General features: G+C 34.4%; 1 protein-coding gene across 1 annotated transcript in view; it reads right to left on the bottom strand.

Annotated features, from left to right (window-relative positions):
* Window positions 1-1,081: 1,081 nt before the first annotated feature.
* Window positions 1,082-25,194, bottom strand: part of LOC150093676 (hyaluronidase-like enzyme CsHyal) — a 40,083-nt gene continuing 15,970 nt past the window's right edge. Inside the window, exons 2-5 of the mRNA XM_090412740.1 lie at window positions 19,509-19,750; window positions 11,392-11,541; window positions 6,547-6,742; window positions 1,082-1,572 (exon numbers count right to left, since the gene is read on the bottom strand). Of these exons, the coding sequence (XP_090268866.1) occupies window positions 1,234-1,572; window positions 6,547-6,742; window positions 11,392-11,541; window positions 19,509-19,750 (927 nt within the window). The 3' untranslated portion in view covers window positions 1,082-1,233. The remainder of the gene's footprint in view (window positions 1,573-6,546; window positions 6,743-11,391; window positions 11,542-19,508; window positions 19,751-25,194) is intronic.

The raw sequence follows: 25,194 nt of genomic DNA on the forward strand, positions 1-25,194 counted from the left end.
TAAAATTTTCCAATTTTTGTTTAGTCACCATATAACTTTAAAAAATTAAAAAACTTCAGCCATATTTAAGTTTTTACAAATCGAGTAGTTTTTTTTTTTTTTTTTTTTTTTTAGAATAAACCACTACTGATAGTTTGCTATTAAGCCCCAATCGCTCCTATTTTGCCAATTTCATGCATGCAGCCCAGGCACACTTTTGAAAATGAAGACAACTGCATTTTTTACGCGTATTTATTATTACAACCATTAATTATTTTTAGAAACTTCTGAGTGGCTTCAATGAAGGTGATATTTGGGACAAACATATTCTACTATGTGTATAAAAGGAATAGACAAAAAAAAAGACTTGTGGATTCAACCTAGGACTTGCAAAATAGAATACGAATTGGGAGAGGGGAGAACAACTTGGAACACCACCATCTTGAAAAAAAAAAAAGAGTTTGTACATGACAAGGTACAATATTAGGTAGCAAATGCAAATAAATAATCAAAATGTGTGTGTGTGTGTGTGTGTGTGTGTAACTGTAGCAGAGTTCAATGGCAGTCAAAAATCGCATAGTAGATAATCTGAAAATAAACTGTGATTAAATTTAAAACCATCCGGAATTGCGAAAATTCTGTGGATCTGCGAATAAAAATGACTGCCATAATAAATTAAGGATGCCAGGATAATCGGAAAAATATTTTCTTCTGTCCTTTCACGAAATTATAATCACTCATAATTTCACTTGCAATGACTGTTTTGTAAGTGAGATATGAATTTAATTTTCAAAATGTTTCAGAGCTTTCATCTCGAAATTTTTGGATTTTCCCCCCATCGGGTACACATTCAAAGCTACCATGTTAAATTTCAGATGCCTAGTCCCTCTAGAAGTGGGTAAATAATTTGATTTGATAAATTATATTGATAAATAATTCACTTAACAGCATGTTTATATGACATGGTATAATTTCCTCTGATATTAAAATCTAATTTGAAAGTTCTTTAGTGTAAGATTTATCCCCTCACCCCCCACCCCCCAAAAAAATAAATAAAATAAAAAAGTACTGTCTTGGATGTGTCTACTGCGATAATGGGAGAAAAGGGAAAAATCAAATTTATTCAGTTCGTTTGCTATTGCAGCATTTTGACATTCCATAAATCATCGAGCATCAAATAAAAACAATTTCGATTTGTTTACAAGTTATACGTCATAAAATACATAACAAATGAAAACTTAATTCTCATATAGTTTAACATTCTTTTTCACAATAACGTCCGGAATAGTCCGCTTCACATTTGCAAACAATATCGCTGGAATTGAAAGGTTGATCTTCTTTCGTGGTTATAAATTTCCAAGCCGATAGTTCGTGTGATGGCCAAGTACACCTTCCCTTGTAATTACAAATAGTTTTACTACACCGATCGGAATTCCACTTCACATTCTCAATAGCTGGTCCTAGAGTAGTTACGGTATACTCCTTCAGGAGTCTGCATGCCTCTCTGGAAGAAACGCTACCTGAAGAACCCCAAATCACAGCTCCGTCCATTCCAAGCGATGCTACTTGTCCCAACATGCGGTAGAAATCTTTCTATAGGAAGGGGGGGGGGAGAGAAGGGTTGTGGAGAAAGAGTTAATGGTAATAGGCGTTTATGAATATGCATTTATTTAAATATTTATTTTATCATATAAATGAAAGCATACTTAAACAGAAAATCACTAGAAGCAGAAATTCATTATAGATACAAAAGAGCAACAGCAAAAAAAAAAAAAGCATGCAGGAAAAAGAATAGAGTAACATGGGATAACTTCATAGCAAAATTGGAAAGAGATGTTATGGTGAAACGAACAAATACATACAAAAAAATTCGAAGACTTATGAATAAGGATGTAAAAGAAAAAGTGAAACTTGGAATAATCAGAGAGAAAACTTAGCTGGACTTCTTTCCCAACTTATGGCGAGATAGTAATGAATCTGAAAATGATATAATGCTAACTATACAGTGGAAGAAATAACATTACAAGGAATCCAGCAAAGCAAATCAGGAAAAAAATAAGCCCTGGAGAAGATGGAGGCATCCTATTCATCAAACGACTGTCACAATTATTTAACAATATCTGGCAGCGAGGAAAAATCCCAGAAAGTTGAAATAAGGCAATTATCATTCCAATACATAAAAAAGGCGAAAGTGCAACTGAAAATTACAGAGGAGTAAGTCTCCTAAATGCTGGTTATAAGGAACTTCAAAACTTAATATGTAGTAGATAAACTTGTTAAGAACAAGATGGTTTCCGAAAAGGATGATCGTGCATTGAACCAGCTACATTAAAAATCTTAATGGAAAAAGATTAGCAATTCAATATAAAAACATTGTGTTTGTAGCTTACTACAATGCCTCTGCCATAGTCTTAAGGAGAAACTGTGGACCATGCTCATGAATCTAAACATTCCAAATCAACTGCTTGCTGCAATAACTAACGTATATCAAAACAACCAAATAGCTGCAACCTAAAAATAAGAAGATGGTGCATCAAAAAGAATCAAAAGTTACAGGAGTAACTTTTGATTCTTTTATTTAATATCTATAAAGATGAAATAGTAAAGAAATGGAAGGAGAAATATAAAACCAGCTTTTACACGTGTAAATTGGATCGTAGAACTATACTTAATGCCCTTTTGTTTACAGATGACTAGATAATCACAGCAAGAAGTGAAAATGAACTCCAAAGATCAGTATACTCCTTAAACAGATTGCTAAAAAATTTAGAATGCAAATATCAGATATGATTTTTATTCTATCTCTTAAAGGACAATCTCAAGTCAGAAGTAATCATGGTTGAAATAAAATTTAAAACAATCTAACTGCTTCAAATACCTTCTGTGTGCTGTGTCATATACAAAGAAGCTGATATTGATGTCAGTATGTTCACTAATATTTTCACACCTAACCAAGTTCAAAAGCCTACAAGAATCGGAGCTTAAAGTTTTGGCAAGACCTTCTCTGCTTTACGGAAGTGAATTATGAACCATGAAAACTGCAGAAGAAAAAAAAGAAGGAATAGAAACAGAAGAAATGAAATCCCTGCGAGGAACAACAAGCTTTCTCTTGATAAGCAAGCACAGAAATGCGTAAAGAACGCATTTCTGTGCTTCCTTATCAAGAAAGGGACGACCAAGAAAAAGATGGAATCAGACCGAAACAGGCCATTGGACCTAAATCTCTGAAAGGATGATAATGATGAATTATAAAAATAAAAAAAATAAATAAATAAAAAAGCTGTGCATTGCAATGTGGACAAAATACAGTAATATTAAGATTAGCGTTCATAATACTAGAACATGGAGCACTAAATGATGCAGATTAAAACGAGGTCATAACATTTTATTAGACAGGTAAAAATACAATAATTTTTATTCAGGGATGTTTCATGAAACATCCCTCAATAAAAAAAGATCCGAACAGTGCAAAAGTATTATACAAATTATTTCTCATAATAGTCGCATTCTTGTAGTGTGACGTCCTGCATTATCGCCACGGAATGCAACCTACAGGGAGCTAGTTTGGTTTATCAACTGTAGACACTTCACTTCTTGTCATTGCTAATAACATGGTGGGATTTCGATTATTTTTACTTAGTTTTGTTACTAAAATTGTCATTTAGTGCAAAATTGGAATAAGTCAGATTTCAAATGTTTGTCATAATTTTGCCTTTGCGAATGACTAGAATTAAATAAAACGAAGACCACGTGGCGTTTTATTAGAGATCCCGTTTAGATAAGTATATTAAATAAATATAATATTGGATTTTAATTATATTGAATTAAAAGATACATAATTAATACAAACAACTAAATATTGTTTTTTGATACAGCCTGTTCGTGGCGCTAGATACTATGCATGTGACGTGCGTTACGCATGAAATTTTGTGAACTAAGGCTCTATTTAGAGCTTTAACACGAACAACTGCGTTACGTTTGAAATACCGCTAAATTTTAACCCTGCCTAAGGTAACCAGCGCCACGGCGAAAGTTTGAACTAATTGATCAGCTGTCTTGTTTAACACCACGGTTTTTAGATAGGAATTTTAACTGTCAAAATAAATATTCTGTCAGTTAACTTATTTATTGTGGTACTAAACTGGTGTTTAATTTAGTGTCAGGTAATGTTATACACAAATTAATTTTTATTATGTTAAAATTGTGTTTTTACTTGCAGGTAAATTTGTGATAACCCTCCGAATACGAGTTCAAGAAAAAGAAAAATAATCGAAGTAAACAGAGGATTCAATAAAATGTGGATAGAGAAATTTGCATTTATAGAAGTAAATGGAAATTCGCAAGGTTTAATTTACCTTCTACGACTTCAAAATCACAAATCAAGTAATGTCGAACGACATTTTCGAGGAAAACATTTAGACTTCAGTAAAAAATATCCTGAGGGTGATGATAGAAAAAAAAGCTATTGAAAAATTACAAAAGAAAACATTGCTTCAGCAAAGAAATTTGTCAACTTGGACGAAATCTTCGTCGAATACTACTGGAGCAAGTTTTTTTGTTATCCTTTGAAATAGCAAAAGCGGGAAAACCTTTTACCGATGGCGAATTTCTAAAAAAAATTCGCATATATAATGCCTTTGAAATTCTATTTAAGTATATGACGAGATACGTAAAAGAATTAAAGATTTACCTCTTTCGGCTAGAATTGTCAAGGAACGGATTGTAACAATTTCTGCAGAAGTTTCAAATATGCAAATTATGGATATTAATTCTGCTGATTTTATATCTATTGCGGTTGATGAATCAAATGATATTTCCGATATGGCACAATGCTGCATGATGGTTAAATATATCACATCCTCTTGGTCGAGAAGAACTTCTTGATCTGCTAACACTTAAAGGACACACTACAGGTCAAGATATTTCAGAAAACCTTCTAACAGGTTTACAGAATAAAAATTAAAATATTAATAATATAGTATGCATTGCAACCGCAATCATAGATGGCGCGCCTTCTATGATTACGAAAAATAAGGGGTTTGTTAAATTATTCTCCACTCATATCCCACATGGAGTTATTTCATTTCATTGCATTAAGAAGCTTTAGTTGCTAATTCTTTGGGATTATTACCATAACTAAAAAGAGTGATGGATGTTGTTGTTGTGCCAATGATCAATTTCAGGATTTGAATCACCGACTTTTTGACACATTTTTAGAGGAACTAGATAGTCAACATAAAGATTCAGTGGCATTTACATCTGTACGATGGTTATCAAGAGGAAAAGCATTAAAACGTTTTTTTCAGTGCTTAAAAGAAGTAATAGTTTTCTTAACCACTAAATATTATAACATAATATCATGTGGGACTTCTCAGTAATCCCGAATAGATACAAAAATTTTGTTTTTTGCTTGATATGACAAAACATTTTAATAAACTAAATTTGAATTTGCAAGGGAAGGGAAACACAGCCTTACAATTACTAGAGGAAGTCCTTACCTTTGAACAGAAACTAAGAGTGTTTTTCGAAGATGTTACTGAAGAAAAATTTATATATTTGGAAAATCTAAAAAATTAGATTGAATGTAAATCAAGAAAAGGTTGATTGCAAAATATTCGCTGAAATGATTACTGTAATGTTAGATTCATTTACAAGCCGATTCAGGATTTTAAAAAACATCAGATGATGAAATTTATATTACATCCGTTAAATTGCAATTTAAAATTAATAGATATTACAGCTTTTCCAGGAATATCAATTGCAGAACTACAAATGGAGCTTCTGGAGATTCAGAATAAAAGCATCTGGGTACAAAAACTTCAGGAAATGATAGCACAAATTTAGGAAAATGAGGAAATTAAATTTAAATGTTGGAATTCTTTCCCAAATAATTCAAATGCCAGGCGACTTGCTTTTGGGGTTTTGATTCTTTTTGGTTCAACGTACAATTGCGAACAATGAATTACATTGTTCGCAAATGAATTCTCTTCAATGAATTACATTAAAAATAAGTACAGGAACAAATTGACTGATGAAAGTTTGAAAGCCGAATTACTATTAAAGTGCACGACATATAACCCAGATTTAAGTAAATTGGCTGAGAAGATGCAAATCAAAAGTCTCATTAGTGAATTTTAAATTACAACAATTCAATATCTATTAAAATGCATAATATTGTATTTTTGTTCGGATTAATTCTTTTTGCAATACAAATTGACGTTTTTGCAATATTATACTTATTTAAACATGTTTCGTAATTAAAAACTTAATCAAACTTAATGTTGTTTATTTATTGAACATATAAAAAATTTATATGCAAACATAAAAATGTTTTTTGATATCTGGAAGTGCTGAATTAAAAACAAATTTACCTAAGTTTCAACTAACTGCAACTTTGAGTCACCAGGAAAAATCGAATTGAAGTTGTGATTCCCAAAATTTTGTTTTAATTATTATTATTTTAGTGGAATGGCTCTTTGGTTCAAAAAGGTTCCCGACCCCTGGCTTAGAGAATTATTTAGCTGTTTAAGTCATATTAAAAAAAAAATTATATCAATCAGTACTCACCTCTGGAACCATTTCGCCTGGAGACATGAAATAGTTAATATATGGATATATGGGAATATTTGGTTTGGCCACTCTCAAGGTCTCCTGTAGTCTTCCATTAGCAATCCACATTCTTTCATCAAAAGTACGATAGTTAGTTTCAAAGGTATAGATGGAGGGACAGAGAGCAGACGATGCTTCCCAAAGCCAAGATAGCCTATAAATAATGGGTTAAGTTCCCGATTTTGTTTTGTATTCTTATAGCCAGTTACAAAATTGCAATCTGAATTTAGTTAACTTTGAATATTTCAATGCAATTAAAATATGCTCTGAGTTTGTACACTGATATAGAGGGCGCGCATCAATTTTCTAACTTTTGCATAGTTGAAGTCTAAAAGAGAATATTTCGCTTCTGTCGATTTGTTCCAGAATAGTAGTAGAAACATTAGTAAAAACTGATAAAATTGTACACAAGCAATCTAGTTGAATGATTAAGTTAAGAAAGCATAATAGAAATACAGAGAAGAGAAACCAAATATACAAAGATCGTTTTTGACTATAAAAATATGTTGAATGACCTTCAACAGGTTATAGAAGCTGTGAATTTATGTAAATAAGTATTAGATAGTTGTGGTTAAGGCTGGACGATGGGTTAATTAAACCTCTGTACTGTATAATGAAACTAATTTGGCAGTTTTGAACATGTTGATATTGTTAGGTGCTCGTCTAAATATGTATAAAATACTTAAAATATATCGCTGAGTTCAAGGAGAGGTATGATAAATGGGTGTGGATAGTTTGGGTCTCCGCTGCGAGTCTTCTGACTCCATAGAGATGCCCGTATAATAATAAAATAAAGTAAAAGAGACGACAGAAGATAAGCTAAGGGAATATAAGCGTTTTTCACTCTTATGCGGATAGTAAAAATTCCAAAAAAAAATTGTTTCTTTTCTGAAACAAAAACGAAATCTCCAGAAATTTGTAAACCTATAGTATGTCAATAGGTGGGCAAGGTAAAGAATTTTTATTAATCGATTAATAATTTAATTATCTGGAAAAAGACAAGATGTTGAATCCTTCGAGTAGAAAAGACTCCATTTCGTTTCTCGACATGATATTAATTTATACAGTTTTTCAACCGAAGATGAGAAAGCAGATCTGGAGGCAGCAGATTTTTTGCTAATACATGAAGATTGGTCAGAACGCACACAGTTAACAGACGAAAATACTATCTCAGTGGATGATAGATAGATGGAGTTATAGCTGGATCAAAGTAATGGAGAGGGCGACTTGTGTGGATGTAGAATGTCCTTCAGCGATATCACGTAATATTATTTAATGTAATAACGGCATACAAAAAATAATTTTAAAAATGTATCGTTTTAAAAAATGAATGAATCAAACCTTAAAGCAGTGCGTAACTGACAGCTATTAACTACAGTGACCAATAAGCATGCAATTTCAGTATGCTTATTGAGCCTCCGTAAGTATAGACGAAGTCCTTTGATCGGACAGACCTGGGTTCGATTCCCATCAATGATGCGAGGAACCTTTATCTGGTTTATTTGCAACGAGTTGTCCGGTGTTGTACTACCTTACTCCAGTCCTGAAGATACTTTCAGGTGCAAACTTTGTTTGTTCGCACTTGGATAAAGGATTAGAATAAATTTATTATAGTCTAACCAAGTGAAAAATAAAACTTTCAACATCTTTATTTGATCTCTTTCGAAAGGTGACTTAACCGCTCTCATACGGAAGTAGAGTTTTTTTCACCCCGTAAACTCGGATTTTTCGTCCCCCAGAACAGGCAAACTGGCCCCACAAACACACATGGATTACAGTCATGAAGACATCCCAGCCGGTCCCAAGCTCGGATAAAATCGGAGGGGGGGGGGGAATCAATTGTGAACTATCTATAAAAAACTCAGTTTAACATTTTTATAAATTGAAATCAGCTGTACAATATCGATATTATAAGGATTACTTTCAACAATTCGCTCTTCCAATAGGAAAGGTCTGATCTTGGAACAAGGGTAAAGTCTTAATTCTTGTGTTCAACCGGCGCGGTTCTTTTATATTCTTAAGTAGTGCTTAGCGTACAAAAAAATATTCATGATCATTAAGTGATAATGTTATGTAATATTTTAAAATTTTAATCTTTTCAAGATGAAGGGGAGAAAAAAGAACGTGTAAGTGAGGGGAGGTTAGGTTACTCTATACAGTACACTCTCATTGAAGCAAACTTGTTGGGACCACAGGGATCATTTGTTATGGTAGACAGTTTTCAATAACTTTTTTTTAAAGCGTAGCGCGGTACCTATGCAGTCAACAGTGTCAACTATACTATCGATGTATTATATAGCACATTAAAAAATAAAGACAGAATTTTAGCTCTTATCAAAGTAGATCCTCAGGAAAATGACCCTCCCGACCTACATGCACACACTTTCTGCGGAGGGCTGCTTCATTAATATTTTCCTGAGCCGATTTACATTCCAATCTGTCCATGGTGGCAACAGTGATATAATCGTGAATTGCTGTCACTTCAACACGAAAAATCTTTCACTAGGAAAGTTATTAATACTGACTGCAGACTGTTATTAAACGATATGAGATAAAATACACGAATAAGATTCAGTAAAAACATTTCGATTCTTAGAAGATATCACTCACCAGAGTAATAGTGGGAGTGATCTTTTGTAGTCGTTATTCAAGTTGCATATTAGAAACTAATAAAAACGGACCATGGATACAGAAAACGATGTGCGTTTTTATGCGAATTCCACTCACAAAAATGGCTGTAGACGTATAGTACTGTCAGTATTATGGATAGACTGAAGATTAAATAGTCTTTAATAGTTGGCCTGGAACATTTTCAGGCCAACACTAAGCAGGGTGACCAAATTTGTTTGCTGGGCGATGAAACTCACCTGTCACCTAATAACATTCGCAAAATTCGAACGAAGGGACCGATTTTTTGGACTACGGAAGTTCTATCCACTTACTTAATCACACCAACCTGCTGAATTAAAATACAGGTATCCCTTGATAACGCGATTAATTAATGCCTCCATGTTACCGCGTATATCAAAATCGCGTTAATCAAATCTAATAATCCATGGTAAAAATTACAGTAATCGATCATGAACGAATTGCATTAATAATTCGTTTTATGTGGCACTCTTTTAGGAAAGATAAAAAATGAATGCAAAATGTTTAATAAATGCTTGTACCTACATTAGTTACTGCAATTTTTTTATTTTAAATCAGAAAAGTTATCAGGAGTTTTGAAGTGTTTTAGTTTTTTTTCTTATCAGCATAAATTCTACGACAACAAGCAAAATTCTCTCTAGACTTCGGCAAACAAGCATTCTTCGATTAACATGTGGATCCGTATCCATTACTTGCTGCTTAAGCGATTCTAAACTGCGAAATATTTCATCCAGTTCTTTGATTGTTATCTTCTCATCTTCACATTCCATTTGTTCGTTGTCTTCATATACGCGTTGTTGTTCAGTTTCTAGAATGCCGTTGTCACTGAAATCTTTTTGAATTTGAATCCAATAATTCTTTAACATCTTCTGCATCGACACTATCAAAACCAAGGTCTTCACTAATTGCAAAGATTTCAAATCACGTTGTTCACAGGATTTTGAAAATCACCGTATACATGGTCTGATAAAAAGTAAGTTTTTTTTTTTTTAATTTTTTACATTTTTTTTTTACTCATTAGCGCATTCTGGCAAAAGGTTTTTCCAAACAGCTCTCATGCAGCTAGAAGACACTCGTCTTCTAGCTCCCACGAGTCTTGAATGTTTTCAATTGCGTGCTTAATGTTAAAATTTTTCCAAAATTCTTGGAGCGTAATCGCATTTTCTCCCGTTGTTGTTTCTACTGCCTTTTTAAGAAAAAACGATTTGAAAAGTTGCAATGACGTCCGTGTCCATAGGTTGTAGCAATGATGTCGTATTTGGTGGAAAAAATAAAACTTTCACATTCTCACACAGATCATTAAGAGAATTTGGATGAAATTCTTTCTTGGATGAAAAAATTTACGAAGAACGTAATTTGTAAACACAGTAGAACAATTGGAGCTTGTAATACACCCGCTCTTAATGCTTAAGGTCTCTGCCAGGAAACACTCCTCAAGGCTTGCATGTTTTTGCGTGGTAAATTTAAAAAGGCGCGTTAATTAAAACTTCAAATTCCTGACATGTACCCTCAAGAGGTGTACAGGATATGATAGTACTTCATGAAAAATTTACCTCATTACTAACTTCCTATCTACAATTTTCCTCCAAATCAGTTTGTTACTTGTCAAGATTCCAACATTTCTTTGCCATTCAGGCTTCTTATGTTGATAGTACCGATCTTTAACTCTGGTGATGATGAGTTGGGGTGTGCTTTCAGATAATTAAAACTTATCGCGTATATAAAGGGATTGTCGCAATTAATTTCGCTGCGATAATCAAATCCTGTGTTAAGCAAAACCGTTAAGCAAGGGATACCTGTACATGAATATGAAATTCGTTGTTTCAAAACATAACGGTATGTTCTGCAGTCTTCACGAACCAGTATTTAGCCAAACATCTAGAAGTTACCAAAAGATGTGAATCTAACTATCTTGTCGAAATCTCTTGTTCTCAGTGGTTACCATTTTTTTTTTTTTTTACTTTTTCTGAAGCGAAATGTCCAACAACGTGTGTACTATATTAATGTAGTCTCCATATTTTTCATGTCGTGTCGAATATTTCAGAGTTTTTAAATTCAAAACATGTTTGTTATTGAAATTAAATGTGGACTTTTCATGCTTATTTCTATAAATCAGCTAAAAACACGTTTAGTGATAACAAATTTGAGCTTTACTTATCATCCGCCTGCTGTGTGCTGGCGCTGCAATAGAAATCTTCTGGTTTCCTTCCAGCATAACTGTAACAATTTGGAAAGAGATAATAACACCACCTTCCTCGAGGACGCATTCGTTTAGCCAGTTGAAGAGTATCTAGAAACCAGGCTCTGGGGGAAAAAAAAGGACGAAGTTTTAATTTAGCTAGTGCAGTTTATGACCTTCTAATATGTACCTCTAATGAAATAATATGCTAAATCAGAAGTCATCAATTCGCGGGCGAGCACATTTTTTTTTTATCCGCATTCCGCTAGGAGTCATGTTCATCTAGCGTGGCAACGATATGAAAAGCACGAAATATACCCAAATTTGTGTTACCCACCTCCAGGGTTGCATTAAACTGCTAAGAACAGATACTACGTGCAGTCTCATTCAATAAATATATTGGTACTGTACAAGTCAATAATAATAATCTAAATTTGTCATTCAAGATTGTTTCCTTTTTAATAAAACGTTCATGAGAAAGGTTATGCAATTTAGTATAGCGCCTCCGTAGCTCAATTCCAATAAAATACAGAAGTACCTACAGAAATTAATATCTCCCGCACAGACTTGTGCAATTAAGGGCAGAAACATAGTAGACACAATTACTCATTTAAGATCAGTATATGAGTACTACAATCTGACTGACAAACCCTGTGTCCTACTAGGCTTGGATATAGAAAAGGCGTTTGACACCACAAGCCACGTATATATATTCAAAGTTGTAGAGGAGGGATTTGGCCCAAGATTTAGGAACTGGCTGCAAACTTTCTACGAGAATGCAGGAAGTCAAGTAATCGTGAACGGGAAGCTATTCGCATCTTTTAAAATGAAATGCTCAGTGAGACAAGGAGACCCCCCCCTCTCTATGGCCCTCTTCGTCCTTGCACTAGAACCAGTCATCAGAGCGATCAACTCCAACAAAGAAATCAAGGGAACAAACATTCCCGGGGAGAGCCAAGCAAAAATATTGGCATATGCTGATGACATCACATTAACCCTAGAGACGGAAATATCCATTGAAGAGTCAATGAAATTACTAGACGCCTTTGCAAGAGCTTCTGCCCTGTAAGTAAACCTAAATAAATCTCATTGCATGCTAATAGGAAAATGGGAAAAGAACCCTGAGATTCCTCAAGGCATAAGTGCTCAGAAAAGCTTACCGGTTCTGGGAGTTAAAATAGGCGGCCCAGAAACGTATGAAGAAAGTGGAAAGAACTCCACGCAGCTATTGCGTGGAAAATAAATACCATGCGCCCAAGACAACTATCTGTAAGAGGAAAAGCGCGAATATGCAACATATATTTATCCTCTCGCATCTGGTACAAAGTGAACAACATCCCGTACCATGGGCTGACAAGATCCACAGGCTGTGCGCCACCTACATCTGGGACTCCCGGTACGAACCGATGAGGAGAACAACGCTATTTCACGAATTAGAAGCCGGAGGTCTAGGTCTAATTAATATCCACTTAAAAACAGTTATCAACAGAGCGAAGACTACAGAAACAGCAAACACTAAGTCATACCACGGATATGCAATAGCATTCCTAAAATGCCTTCCACACAGAATAATCAGCACAATATCAGAGATTCACGGAAGAGTTCCCAGAATGTTTACAGAGATGGCGGAGGGATACGTATTTGTAACAGAGCGCATCAACACTAAAACCTTAATAAGTCAAAAAACAAAAAGCAACATACTACAAACTAAGCAGAACAACCATTCCCATACCTCAGCAGAGAATTAAGAAGAGGACAAATCACACTCAGTCCGGTATTAAACAAACAATATCTTCAAGCTCCCAATACATCCAAGGTATAAAACCTTCTTCTTTAAAAAGTGCACCATGCCTGCCTACTAACCAAGATGTGGATAGTGGCTAAAGTGACATGTTGCATGCCCTTGAAGAGCATGCAACATGTCACTTTTGCCAGGAACCGGAAACACTATACCACCTAATGTTATATTGCAAGGAAGCAGAAGTAACTTGGAAAGCCGTTAAAAGATGGCTTCCCGAAATCAAAGTAATCAATGAAGAAATGTTATTCTGGCTAAAAGGAAAACATAAACAGGGTGCAAACAATTGTTCTAATCCTAACGATGCACGCAATTTGGGCTCACAGGTGCGACCAAGCGTATGGAAGAGAAGACAGTCCCGGAACAATATCGAAATTACATCACTACATCCAGGAGGAGATCACCAATTCAGTCCAGTCTAGAAGAATGAACACACTTAACCTCCAACCTTACATCAGACGAACCCTCCAACCAACAACAGAACGACACCTTCATCACTTCTAGTAGAAATGGGGAAAATCGGAAGTAAATTCAGAAGGATACTAACTCTCCACCTCCATCAGAGGAAACAGCGCCTGAGTCACTTGGAACAGATCTCCTACCGCAGGAAAAAAGAGTGCTCTCCAACTTCATTGCATGTGAATGTTATTTCGCTGTACAGATGTATATATGATTTATCTTGTAGAATATATATATATATATATATATATATATATATATATATATATATATAAAGCTAACAAAACTCGATTATACTTTAATTGATGTAATAGAAAGTAATGTGTATGTAACTACCAGTTATGAGATTCCCTGTTTATAAGTAAAGGAAGTCAAGGCATTTTAAGAGAACAGTAATGTAACAACTACATTATAACATGATGATATAATATAAAATGAAACTTCGATTGAAATAATGGTATAACTATTGTATATATAATTCATTATGATGTAAATAATTGCAAAAGTTGATAATAAAGTTGTTAAAAAAAAAAGTAGCTCAATTAGAAGAGCGAAAGTACATGGCATCCTTGAACGGAAAAGAACGAGTTCAATTTTCCTCGTGACGAGAAGAATCTTCAGTATGAGCTTTTTCAATTGAAGCTAAGTTAGCCGATTACATAGTTTTTTGTAGCAATTTTTTTCCCTCCCCTCTAGGAAACTGGGTTTTTCATCCCAAGTACACAGGCAAATGAATAATACACAATTTTCAAACAATATATACACTAGTGATGGTGGTCGGCGATAGATGGCGCTATGTGTTGATGGTAGTAGCGCCGCATAAGTGGATTACGTAAGGGAGACGGTAAGAGTGTGCTAGAATAATGTACCCTCCCATGAGGAGTCCTAGGACAACTTGGAGGTGTCATGCAATAATACTTTTTTTTTTTTTTTTTTTTTTTTTACGATGTTATATTGTAAATAAGCAATTCCCAATCGATTGTTGCGCCATCTTACTTTGGCTAAAAAAACTACTTCCTTCCGCTCCTACTACAATGTAAAAGCTCTTTTGAAAGAAAAAAAGGTGTATCAGCAAATTTAGGCGATTTAGAACCTTACAGAATGATTTGTATAATTTCTTCAGAATTATAACTAATATTCTATATGAATATGAAATTCTGTATGATAGAAGATTAAAGTGATGGAGACCGAGTTGTATGGAGTCGAGTGCCCTCCCGTGACGAGTCCTTGGAGGTGGTTTTAGAGTCAGTTTTTTTAAATTTATTATAATGCTGCTAACTTAGGAGTTACACTTAACACAAAAAGGCTAACCACATTAGCAAATGAATACGAAACTGCAGAAAAACAAAAACATTAACACCTTTTATTCTTAAATGGAGTAAGCGGAACTCTTAATCCTAACTCGTTGAAATCAGCCAGTCGCTACCTTGAGTCGTGAACGGTAGTTGACTTCAGAGCTTCTGCCCAGGGCATCTTCAAACTAACGGCTTCTGCCTCTAGGCACTTTAAAAAAAATGAATGTTTTGACGACATCTTTATAAGAAAATGCTACAAAAGTTCTTAATTCATAATCCGCGACTAGAAGCGAACCCGTAATAGTCTTCTTCAAACCAGTCTTGCACTATAGAAGTAGAAGCGTTATCACAGGGCCGATGTGAAAGAGGTTGAAGTCGAAAAAAATACAGTAATGTGGCCAAATAAAAAATACAGTAAACTGTGATATAGGAATAATTAATTCTAAGAGCAACTATTTTTCTATTTCTACACACGCAGATGCGACGATTTTTATTTTATTTTTTATCCTCAATTCCAAATGGCTTTATATAAATATTAAAGAATAGCTTATGGAGAGTGTGGGTTCCACAATACAGACTTTCTAATGTCATAACAAGAATATTCATACTAAATCAAGATATTTAAACAAAAGTGTCTGGGTAATTTCGTAGTAACCTTCATGACACTAGAAGAAAAGCCATTATAGGTTCGATTCTATTTGCTAATTACAGGAATTTAAGGCATTTTTCCCAAACGATTTCCACGTTACTCGACATTTGTTATTGACAGACCTTCCTAATGCACCAGAATTTAGTTTTTAACGCAGAATTAAAAAATAATAATATCAGTTAAGGGTAGAAGTGCGTATGGAAGAAATTGCTCTCGTCACTCCTAAGTCTTCAAATCGTCGGCAGAAATGAACTCAACTGCCAACGAATAAACGCTGATTACCTACTAATTTCGAAAGTTCGGGCTAAAAGTTCTGCCTATCCCTGTGGGGAATGAAAAGTGTTAAAGAATTTATATCCGATTAGGTATGTTCAAGTGCGTAAATTTAGATATTTCATAAATTAAATGGGCGTTTCAGTAAGTATTTAATGTTCTTTAATTTCACACTTAGTAGATGAAATAACTGCTTATTCCAGATTAAAGCGTAAACCGACGAATTTATTTATCACTATGTTTAAACGAGATTAGCAAGTTATGAAGAAAGATATAAAAAGTCGCATAGCAGCGCATAACATACTGTTACGTCATTTGCCACGTGAACGCAAAGTAATAAAGTATGATGGCTTGTGGAAAGATCATAAATAATTATCTTTGGATGAGCTTTCTGATATTAACAGTTACTGTAGCAGCTGTGATCATATTGCTAATTATTTACGACGTAATTAAAACGAGCACTACGTTTATTTGAAAATAAAAAATTAAAAGATGAGTATTACGTATTCCAAATATACAGCATACGTGTGTCGTCTGTTTTCATTGCTTTCGTTAATGGTACCATCGTATAGCACATGGTACTAACATTAGCAAAAACTTGCTTGTATATAATTGCTTAATTTTCATAAAATTAAAGAAAATTTACCGACATTTACCGAAGTAAACGTTAAAACTGAAACTGACATAATACAGTGCTCACAGTAATAAATTGAAACATAGAACTAGTGAGGGGGAAAAAATAGCATAATAGAATGCATTTGGGCTTTCATGGTGGTCATATAATCAGAAAACTAGTCTTGATAAGTTGAAATCTGGCTTAAAAAAAAGGTAAGAAGAGATGAGGAAAAAAACAAAACTTTGCTAATTATATTGCGTGGCGTTTTGTTCTCGCACAATCACGTGAAATCACTTTTAATTTATTTAAATTAAAAATTCGCAATGAAAGTTTAACTTATTATAAATTAAAATTTGATAACATGAATCAGGTTAAGGGATTCAATGAGATTCCTTGCTTCAAGATGTATACGGCACTATATTCCCCCCCCCCCAACCCTCAGTATTAAAAAACAATTTTTTTATGGTTACTATTTAATGTTTATTGCTTAATAAACAATTTTCTTTAAAAAATTGTCTGAATCCTAATCTAGTATCTTGCATTTTTTAAGGCGTTTTAATAACTGACTGTCATTTCCTGGTCTAAGGATGTTTATTACGTTGTGGTGTATAATATGCTGCCGTATTTGTTTTTCATATATTCGTGTTATCTTTAACTTCGTGCACAGGCAACTGTGTAAACAATATACTGCGGAACTTTCCTGTTATTTAGTTAAATTTCGTATTTTATGTATTAATTTTGTATGCTTCATGTCGAATTTCCTGTACATTTACAGGAAATTCAACCAAAGTTATAGTATCTATATTAAATCCCATCTCTTAGGGTAACTTTTTTTTTATTGTATGTTACTTCCACCCTCGAAAGGTTGTAAAACTTATAGTACATTAGTACTGTTGATGAGCTAAATTTATTGTTATTAATTTAAATATACATTTTTTCACATAATCCTGTAACCATACACTAAACACCAACAGAGGATTGAAATTCTTCTCCACATAAAAGCATTCAACTACTATCCATGTCCACAGCGGGATTCGAACCTGCATTATATTAGCAGAAGATTGAATATGCTATCCACTCGACCAATCAACCAAGTCCAGCCTCTATTTTCAACCCTAGTTCAATTTATTTGAAGATAACGAATATCAGAAAGTTTGCATCTATTAGATGTTTTTTTTTTTTTTTTTTTTTTTTTTTTTTTTTTTTATCTACTGACCCAAGACCAACAGGTAGTGCATTCGAATCCCAATGTGGCATTAAGCATCTTTCATTATCTTTTATTACTTCAAAGAAAAGGTGCCTCCGTAGCTCAGTCAGTATAATCGAAGCCCTTTGATCGGAAAGACCTGGGTTCGATTCCCTTCAGTGACGTAAGGAACCTTTATATCTGGTCTCTTTCGACGAAAGGTGAGTTTAGCCGGTCTCATACGGAAACTCGGGATTTTTCGTCCTCCAGAATCCCCACACTGGATTACAGTCATGAATGCGTCACAGCCATATGCCGGTCCCGAGCACCGATAAAATTGGGGGAGGGTTGGGGAAAGCAATGGTGAACTACCCTGTAAAAATTTCACCAGGAATACTTTGTGGGCAACGCCTACCGTCGGAAACGGAAAATCCGATCAGACTTCAAAGAAAATTTTGATAAACATGTATTTATTACTAGGAGTGTTATTTTTAATTTAATTTGTGATAAAATAATTTTTTTTTATGTAGAAGCTAGAAAGAAAATGAAATATTTCAAAAGAAAAGCGACTCAATTTCATATCAGTTGAAAGAATGACGCTTTGCTTGCAAAAGCAGATTGGATTCACATCACGACGATGGCAGACATCTTTATAACGGGCATTTTAGAAGGTGAGTTAGCCCGTCGAATAAGGAAGTGTGGGTTCCCCCCCCCCCCGCAAAACATGAATGATGACCGCAGAATCCACGCGATTTACAAAAAAAAAAACTATTCAGGCATAGAATGAAGTTGAGCGAATAGTGAAATGCAGTGTAGGGTGGTCTTCAGCAATGAGTCCTGAAACCCACGAAGGAGTCGAAAATAAATGCTGGAACAAATAACAGGAGATTAAAAGCAAACTTAGGTTTTGCTAATTTTATGTATTTATTATACCAGAAGTTAAAACGACTTTAAATAAGCTTTAAAAAATAATTAGTAGCCAAATCATGTATTCCTACAAGAATAATTCGGTGGGAGAGAGTAAACCACCATTGCAGTTTCCAAGTCTTCATTGTCGTGTTAGATAAGCATAACCATAATTAGTACATTGAAGAAATGCAAGAACATGAAAAGAAAATTACACATCTCCAAATTAAACTCAGCCATGATAAGCAAAAATTCTCTGTGGAAAACAAAAGATGAAATGACGTGTTTGATTTAACTAATAGGGTGGCTAATTAATATGCACATATTTAAAATAATTTGATAACGATGAACATAATTCGCATCTAAATAACCTTCTTTGTGCGTTTTAATAACATTTCATTCACGGCCAAGTAACCTGTATTCGTATAAAACTGATGTTGTAATAGGGCACTTAATTTAATCTGTTTAGCTGTTATTCTTATTAATTGCGTGTATTCTCTCGGGAGTACCCCCCCCCCCCCCCCAGCTCAGTCGATATTGACTATGTCCTTTGGGTGGCAAGACCTTAGTTCGAAAACGCGAAAAAATTTTATAAAAACTTTTCAACTGAAGGTCAGTTTAGTTGGTCTCGCACGGTTCCTCGGGGTTTTTGATCAGACAACTGGCTAGAAGAAAACATATGCAATTAACAGACATGACACTGGTGATTGGTCTGTCTTTTGCTGGATAGACAGTCTACAGATATGTCAGGGATTTCTTTTAAACTCCATTAGTTAGAAAGCTCAAAAAGTTTCTTCGCTCCTGGGTGACAACTTGATGTATTAAAGTTGTTCTGATTAACAGCAAATAAATATTGTTAAAGAACTTTTTTTTTTTCTATTAAGTATGCATTTTCTTTCACTGAACTTACCTAGCCGTAGCATTCCATTTTGTTTCTGCAATTTCCTTTGCTTTTGCTTCTGTTAGGTTAGGTTGTCTCTGAAGAACTAGTTGGATGGATCTATTCTGGTAAATTTTCATATCACCCCAGTTAAATTCCCATATCGGTCGCCAAGATTCCCAGTCTATTACTCCTAAACCATTCCAAGAGGAGGAAAGCATTTCATTTAGGTCGGTAGCCGCCTTTTCCAAATGCTTGGTGAGATTAGCAACCTGTGAAAGTTACATTATTGATTAAACTTTTTCTTTATAGAGAAAGAATTTTAAAAAGTTTCTAAAAGTTGGAAAACTTCACTATGTGAATATAAGGAACACTTTTTTCTTTTTTATCTGGTTCCCACCCATAAAAGGTGGGAAGTAAACCTATAGTACATTTATACCGCGGTTAGAAAATGATTTTTTTCCCTCTCACTGGGCGATTAAATTCATCCCCCACCTTCGATCGTCTATGAGCGACTGGAACTTTGATGATATGCCTCTCATCTTTTTAATACGAAATACAAGCGTTCGCCTAATACCCTTTAAACAGATTTTGAGAAAAATTGACCCGATGTGTATTAGTTTAATCGTATGATTATTTTGAAATTTATCTCCATCTTTCCCTTACGTATAAACAAATCGTAGTTGAATTGAACTGCTGCAGAGGCTCTTCCAAAAATTTAGTCTACGAAAAACATTTATATTATATAACACATCAGTGCAATTCAACTACGAGTTGTTTATACGTAAGGGAAAGATGGAGATAAATTTCAAAATAATCATACGATTAAACTAATACACATCGGGTCACGAAAATAAAAAATCACGGGGACAATAATAATTATCTTATTGTCCCCGTGATTTTTTATTTTCGTGGGCATTTAAAAAAAAATAGTAAAAAATAACGGTCAAAGGTTTATGACACGCATCTCTCTCTTTCTCCCCTTTAGTTGAAACGAAAGAAATTTGATACCACCTATTAGAGATAAGCATGTACTTGGGAGTCAAGTACCGAATCCACAAGATGTTAAGCCATAAAATGTTTTTTAAGATTTTTTTTTTTTGTCCAATTCCAGACTTTGATCCATGTTTTAGAATTTATGTATTAGATTTATTTCCAGTTAGAGCAGTGTTTCCCAACGTGGGGCAATTAGAAAATGATGTTGCATTCGTCACCTCATCACTGATATACTCAAAAAACTGACCATTGTTGGAGATAAATTGTCGATGTTGCAACCCTGACCTTCCGAGAAAAAAAGCTGACATCACTAGTACAACAGTCAACATAAATGTAGTATCAAGAAGAACTCTCAGAAAAGCAAAATGATGAGTCTATTAGAAATTTATTCAACGTAAAAAGGAACAACGGCATGGCTTTCTGACGAGACAGAAACGAAATACCGAAATTCAACTAGTTTTGCAAAAAAACAAAAAATACTGTTGCCCTTCCCGTCGTCATATTTAGTTGATTGTGGCTTTAGTGCTGTAAATGACTTGCTACTGAAAAAAGAAATCTGGATATCACAAACCATGGAAATTTGAGATTGAAAATGACTAAATTAGTACCTCAAATAAAAACTCTTTGCACCAAACATCAAGCTCAAGAATCTCATTAACTTGGATTTTATTTTCCCGAGTTCAGTTCGATTTATGTTTTATAATATACAAAGTGCAATATAAAATTTATATTCATTGAAGAAGGTCAAAGTAAAAACAGTTTTACCTATGTTCCTTTTTTTATTTAAAATACATATTTATATTATTCTTTTTTAGAACTTGGTTGACTATTATGCTGGGGGGGCATCAAAATCTTTGAGGCGTTGAAGTGGGGCATGGTCCAAAAAACATTGGGAAACACTGAGTTATAGGAAGAGAACAGATCTTAAACTTCTCATATTATACGAGATAGCAAGATATTGCATCAAGGTGGCGATTGGGGGGGGGGGGGGAAATAACCTATAGTAAACTCATGATACTTCTCAGTCAAGAGTTTGCGCTCAGTATGCATCTTTTGGTATTTCGGAGCATTTGAACAGCTCCTGGAGACAGTTTTTGGTATTGAGACCACATGTTTATTAAACAGTAATGACAAACTACTGCATAAATTGGAGAAAATGGGTTTGGGTGACTGACATATCAAAAAGTGGTATACGGGGGATCTGAGTCTGCAAGGTTTAAGGTAACAAGTTGTGTACCACAAGGATCAGTGATTGGTCCACTGTTATTCGATTTGTACATTAATGATACTGGGAAGGATTTGACTAGCGACATACAGTTATTTGCTGATGATGCAAAGATAGGTAGAGTATCAGGAATGCTGCTGATATGCAGTCTTTGCAGAATGATTTGAATAGGCTGGAAATGTGGGCATGGAAAAATTGGTGTCAGTTCAATGTCAGTAAATGCAAGTCATTCACTTCGTCATGATTAGATATCCAATGTCGTATTATATTGGTGGGATTAGGCTAGAAGAAACTGACGAGGCTAGGGATCTTGGAGTGTTAATAGACAAGAAGTTGAAGTTTAGGGGCTGTGTAGCAAAGATTACAAATACAACTCAAAAGCTAATTGCAATGCCGAAACCAATTCACGTGTAAAGAAGTTGCTATTTTGCCTCTTTACAAGGCCTTGATAAGACCTCACTTGGATTATTGTGCGCAGGTCTGGTCTCCGTTGTGATTCCGATATATTGGAGAGAGTACAAAGGAGAGTGTTAAAAATGATATCAGGATTGTGGAATACTGATTATGAAGACAGATTGAGAATTTGTAGACTGCAGATACTAGCAAACAGGAGAAAGACGGATGATATGGTTGAGACTTACAAACTTCTGAAAGGGTCATACAGGATTTCAGTTGATGGAATTATTCAATTTATGGAGGGTGGGGAAAGAACGAAAGGGCATCCTTGGAAGCTGAGAATGAAGGCCGCCAAGAAGGGTGTGAGAGCTAGATTTTTCTCTCAGAGGGTGGTACTTGATTGGAATGGATTGCCATTGGTTGTTTTGAGTGCAAGTAGTGTGAATGAATTCAAGAATAAGTATGATAGCTGGTGTTTGTAGTATGTGGCCTCCCTCAATGAGTCTCAGGCTTCCTGGAGAGCTCTCTTAATAATAATAAAAGAATAAAAAAATCTTACAAGTTTCGTTCGTCGTAAGACTTACATCATCAGGGGAAATGGTGTATAAACGTTTAACACAACCACCAAAGATTAATTGATAATTAATAGTCCATTAGATGGGTTTTTTTTTTTTTACTTCACAACTGTTCATTAGTTGAGAACCAGAATACAAAATGATACATTCGTAACTGCATGCTTGTTGGTTAATCTTTGGTTGTTGTGTTAAACTTTTATACACCATTACCCTGATGATGTAAGTCTTACGACGAACGAAACTTGTCGGGTTTTTTATTCTTTATTGTTTAATAAATATGTGGTCTCAATACCGAAAAATATCTCCAGAACTGCTTTTCCATACAGAAACCTTCGCTTACATTTGAACAACTTATCAATAGCGAATTTTAGTAATTTAAGTTTTTTTTTTAAATTGTTTGCAAACAGAGCACCTAACAAAAGGGATGCCAGTGAATTTATTTCAAAACAAAATTAGTGAATCTACGAGAAAAGAAAAAGTTCACCGCTTTGAATACGAAACTGTCATCGATATCCACATTGTGATTTTTTTTTCTTTCACAAACCATGCAGTGCTCAGACATCTTAAACTTCAAGATAATCAAAACCCAGTGTCTTAAACATTGATCTCCATATTATCCTTCAACGAGGCAAGGACAAACTGGTCAACTTTAATGCCATTAAAACGAATTGTCTTTTCTTTCGCAAGAGGGATCTCAGCTCACCCAACCTAGCCTCAGTAACAAAAATTGCCAGACTGGATCAGATTTGTCTGCCTGAACTAATATTTGGCTCCAGCCTCTCCTGACAGAAACACATCACATCAATACCTTCCTCGGTATTAAAAAAATAGGCATTCTCTTCCGTTCAAGATGCTATTTTATACCCATTAAATCCTAACTATACAAATCTTGAATCCGTCCATCCTTAGAATACTGCTCACATTTGGGTTGGTGCACCTAGAACTTCCCTAAAAATTATTGACGCTGTCCAGAGGACAGTAATTGCGCTCATAGATGATCCCTCTTACAGATTCATTTCTGTCTGTCTCTCTCAGACGCACTGTATTCTTAAGATGCTTCAATGGTCATTTCCCTCAATTACCTACCCATCATTCCTTCACTTTCTTTTGGGCCTATTAAAACAAGAGCAAAAGCTTTCCGACACCTTTCTGTGGTGCACCTGCAAACACATACTGAACCTACTTCTACTTTTTTTATTCCATCTATCTTTGTCCTCTGGAACGGCCTTCTACATCCCACACACACACAGCACTCCTTTTATCTTTAGTAGAATTTTTAAAAATGAACAGGCAAAAAAGTTTAACATGTAGCTGTTTTTCACACTGGCTTATTTTTTTTTAATTTAAATTATTATTTTTTTTAGTAAAAAACGATAGTTGTTTAATAGCTTTATTTTTTTGAAGTCTACTGAAAAATATTCATTTAAAATGTTATATTTTTCACATTTTTCTGATTAAATGTTTAATTTGTCATAGTTTATTATTTCATACATATTTACTGGGTAAAGGAAACATGAACACATTGATCATATTTATGGAACCAAAAACGAAAATTTCTCTTGGATTTTAACAATAATGGGGGAGGGAAACGCACATTACCTCAAATATATTTTTGTTCTTAATTAATTTCATAAGTAGAATCGGCTCTAGCACCAACAAAGTAAATGAGGAAGTACTTACAAGTGTTCCGATCCATCATTTTTTTTAAATCTTCAATATTGTAATTTGATTGTGTGTGTGAAAATAAAACTAAGTATTTTTATGGAATAAAAAAATTTTAATTTTGAAGTAAAAAAAAAAAATGAAATATCAACAAAAAAGAGGGAAGCTAAAAGTTTCTGCTTGAGGCGAAAAAAATAAGTCAACTGAATAAGGTAGTTTTTGAAATGTTGAGTATGAAGACAGATGGAAGAAATGCAAATTGCAGTCGAGTGGACAGAAGGAGGGGTGACATGTCGAGACATAAATTGGTAAGTGTTTTTAAGATGAACGTTGAGGTTTTTCATAGAATGGTAAAAGATGGGGGAAGGGAGAATAAGAAGTCATCCTTGGAAGCTGTATAAAGAGGGTGCGCGATAACAAATACTTGAGTTTGTTACTGCGTATATTGAATTAGTGGCGAGCACATACGAAATTAATTTTACGGTTCTTATAAGTGATTTTATTTCTCTTCCTCACTCGCTTTCATCATATGGCGGCGCTCTTCACCCATTGGAGCACTGAACGCACCAAAAAAATTGCCCCTCTTTAAATCCATACTTAAAATTACGCAATAGAAGAACTGTTGCATATATTTGAATATCACAACTCCGTCCAGTACTGATTTATCACCGTTCAAGGTTCAATACACAAAAATAATTCATTAATCATTATGTTTATTAACCTTGGAATAATTAAGAAGTGAGCTTGCTCAGAAGATTACCATAGATCTTGAGCATTCCTCTAAGACCATTAAACATCCTCACGAAAATTAAAACACCGACCAAACTGGATTTCAAGAACTTTGAAGCTTTGCCAACATGGG

Source organism: Typopeltis vanoorti, chromosome 23 (assembly GCF_054136105.1).
Source record: "Typopeltis vanoorti isolate ZY-2024b chromosome 23, IOZ_Tvanoo_1.0, whole genome shotgun sequence".
Lineage (NCBI taxonomy): Eukaryota > Metazoa > Arthropoda > Arachnida > Uropygi > Thelyphonidae > Typopeltis > Typopeltis vanoorti.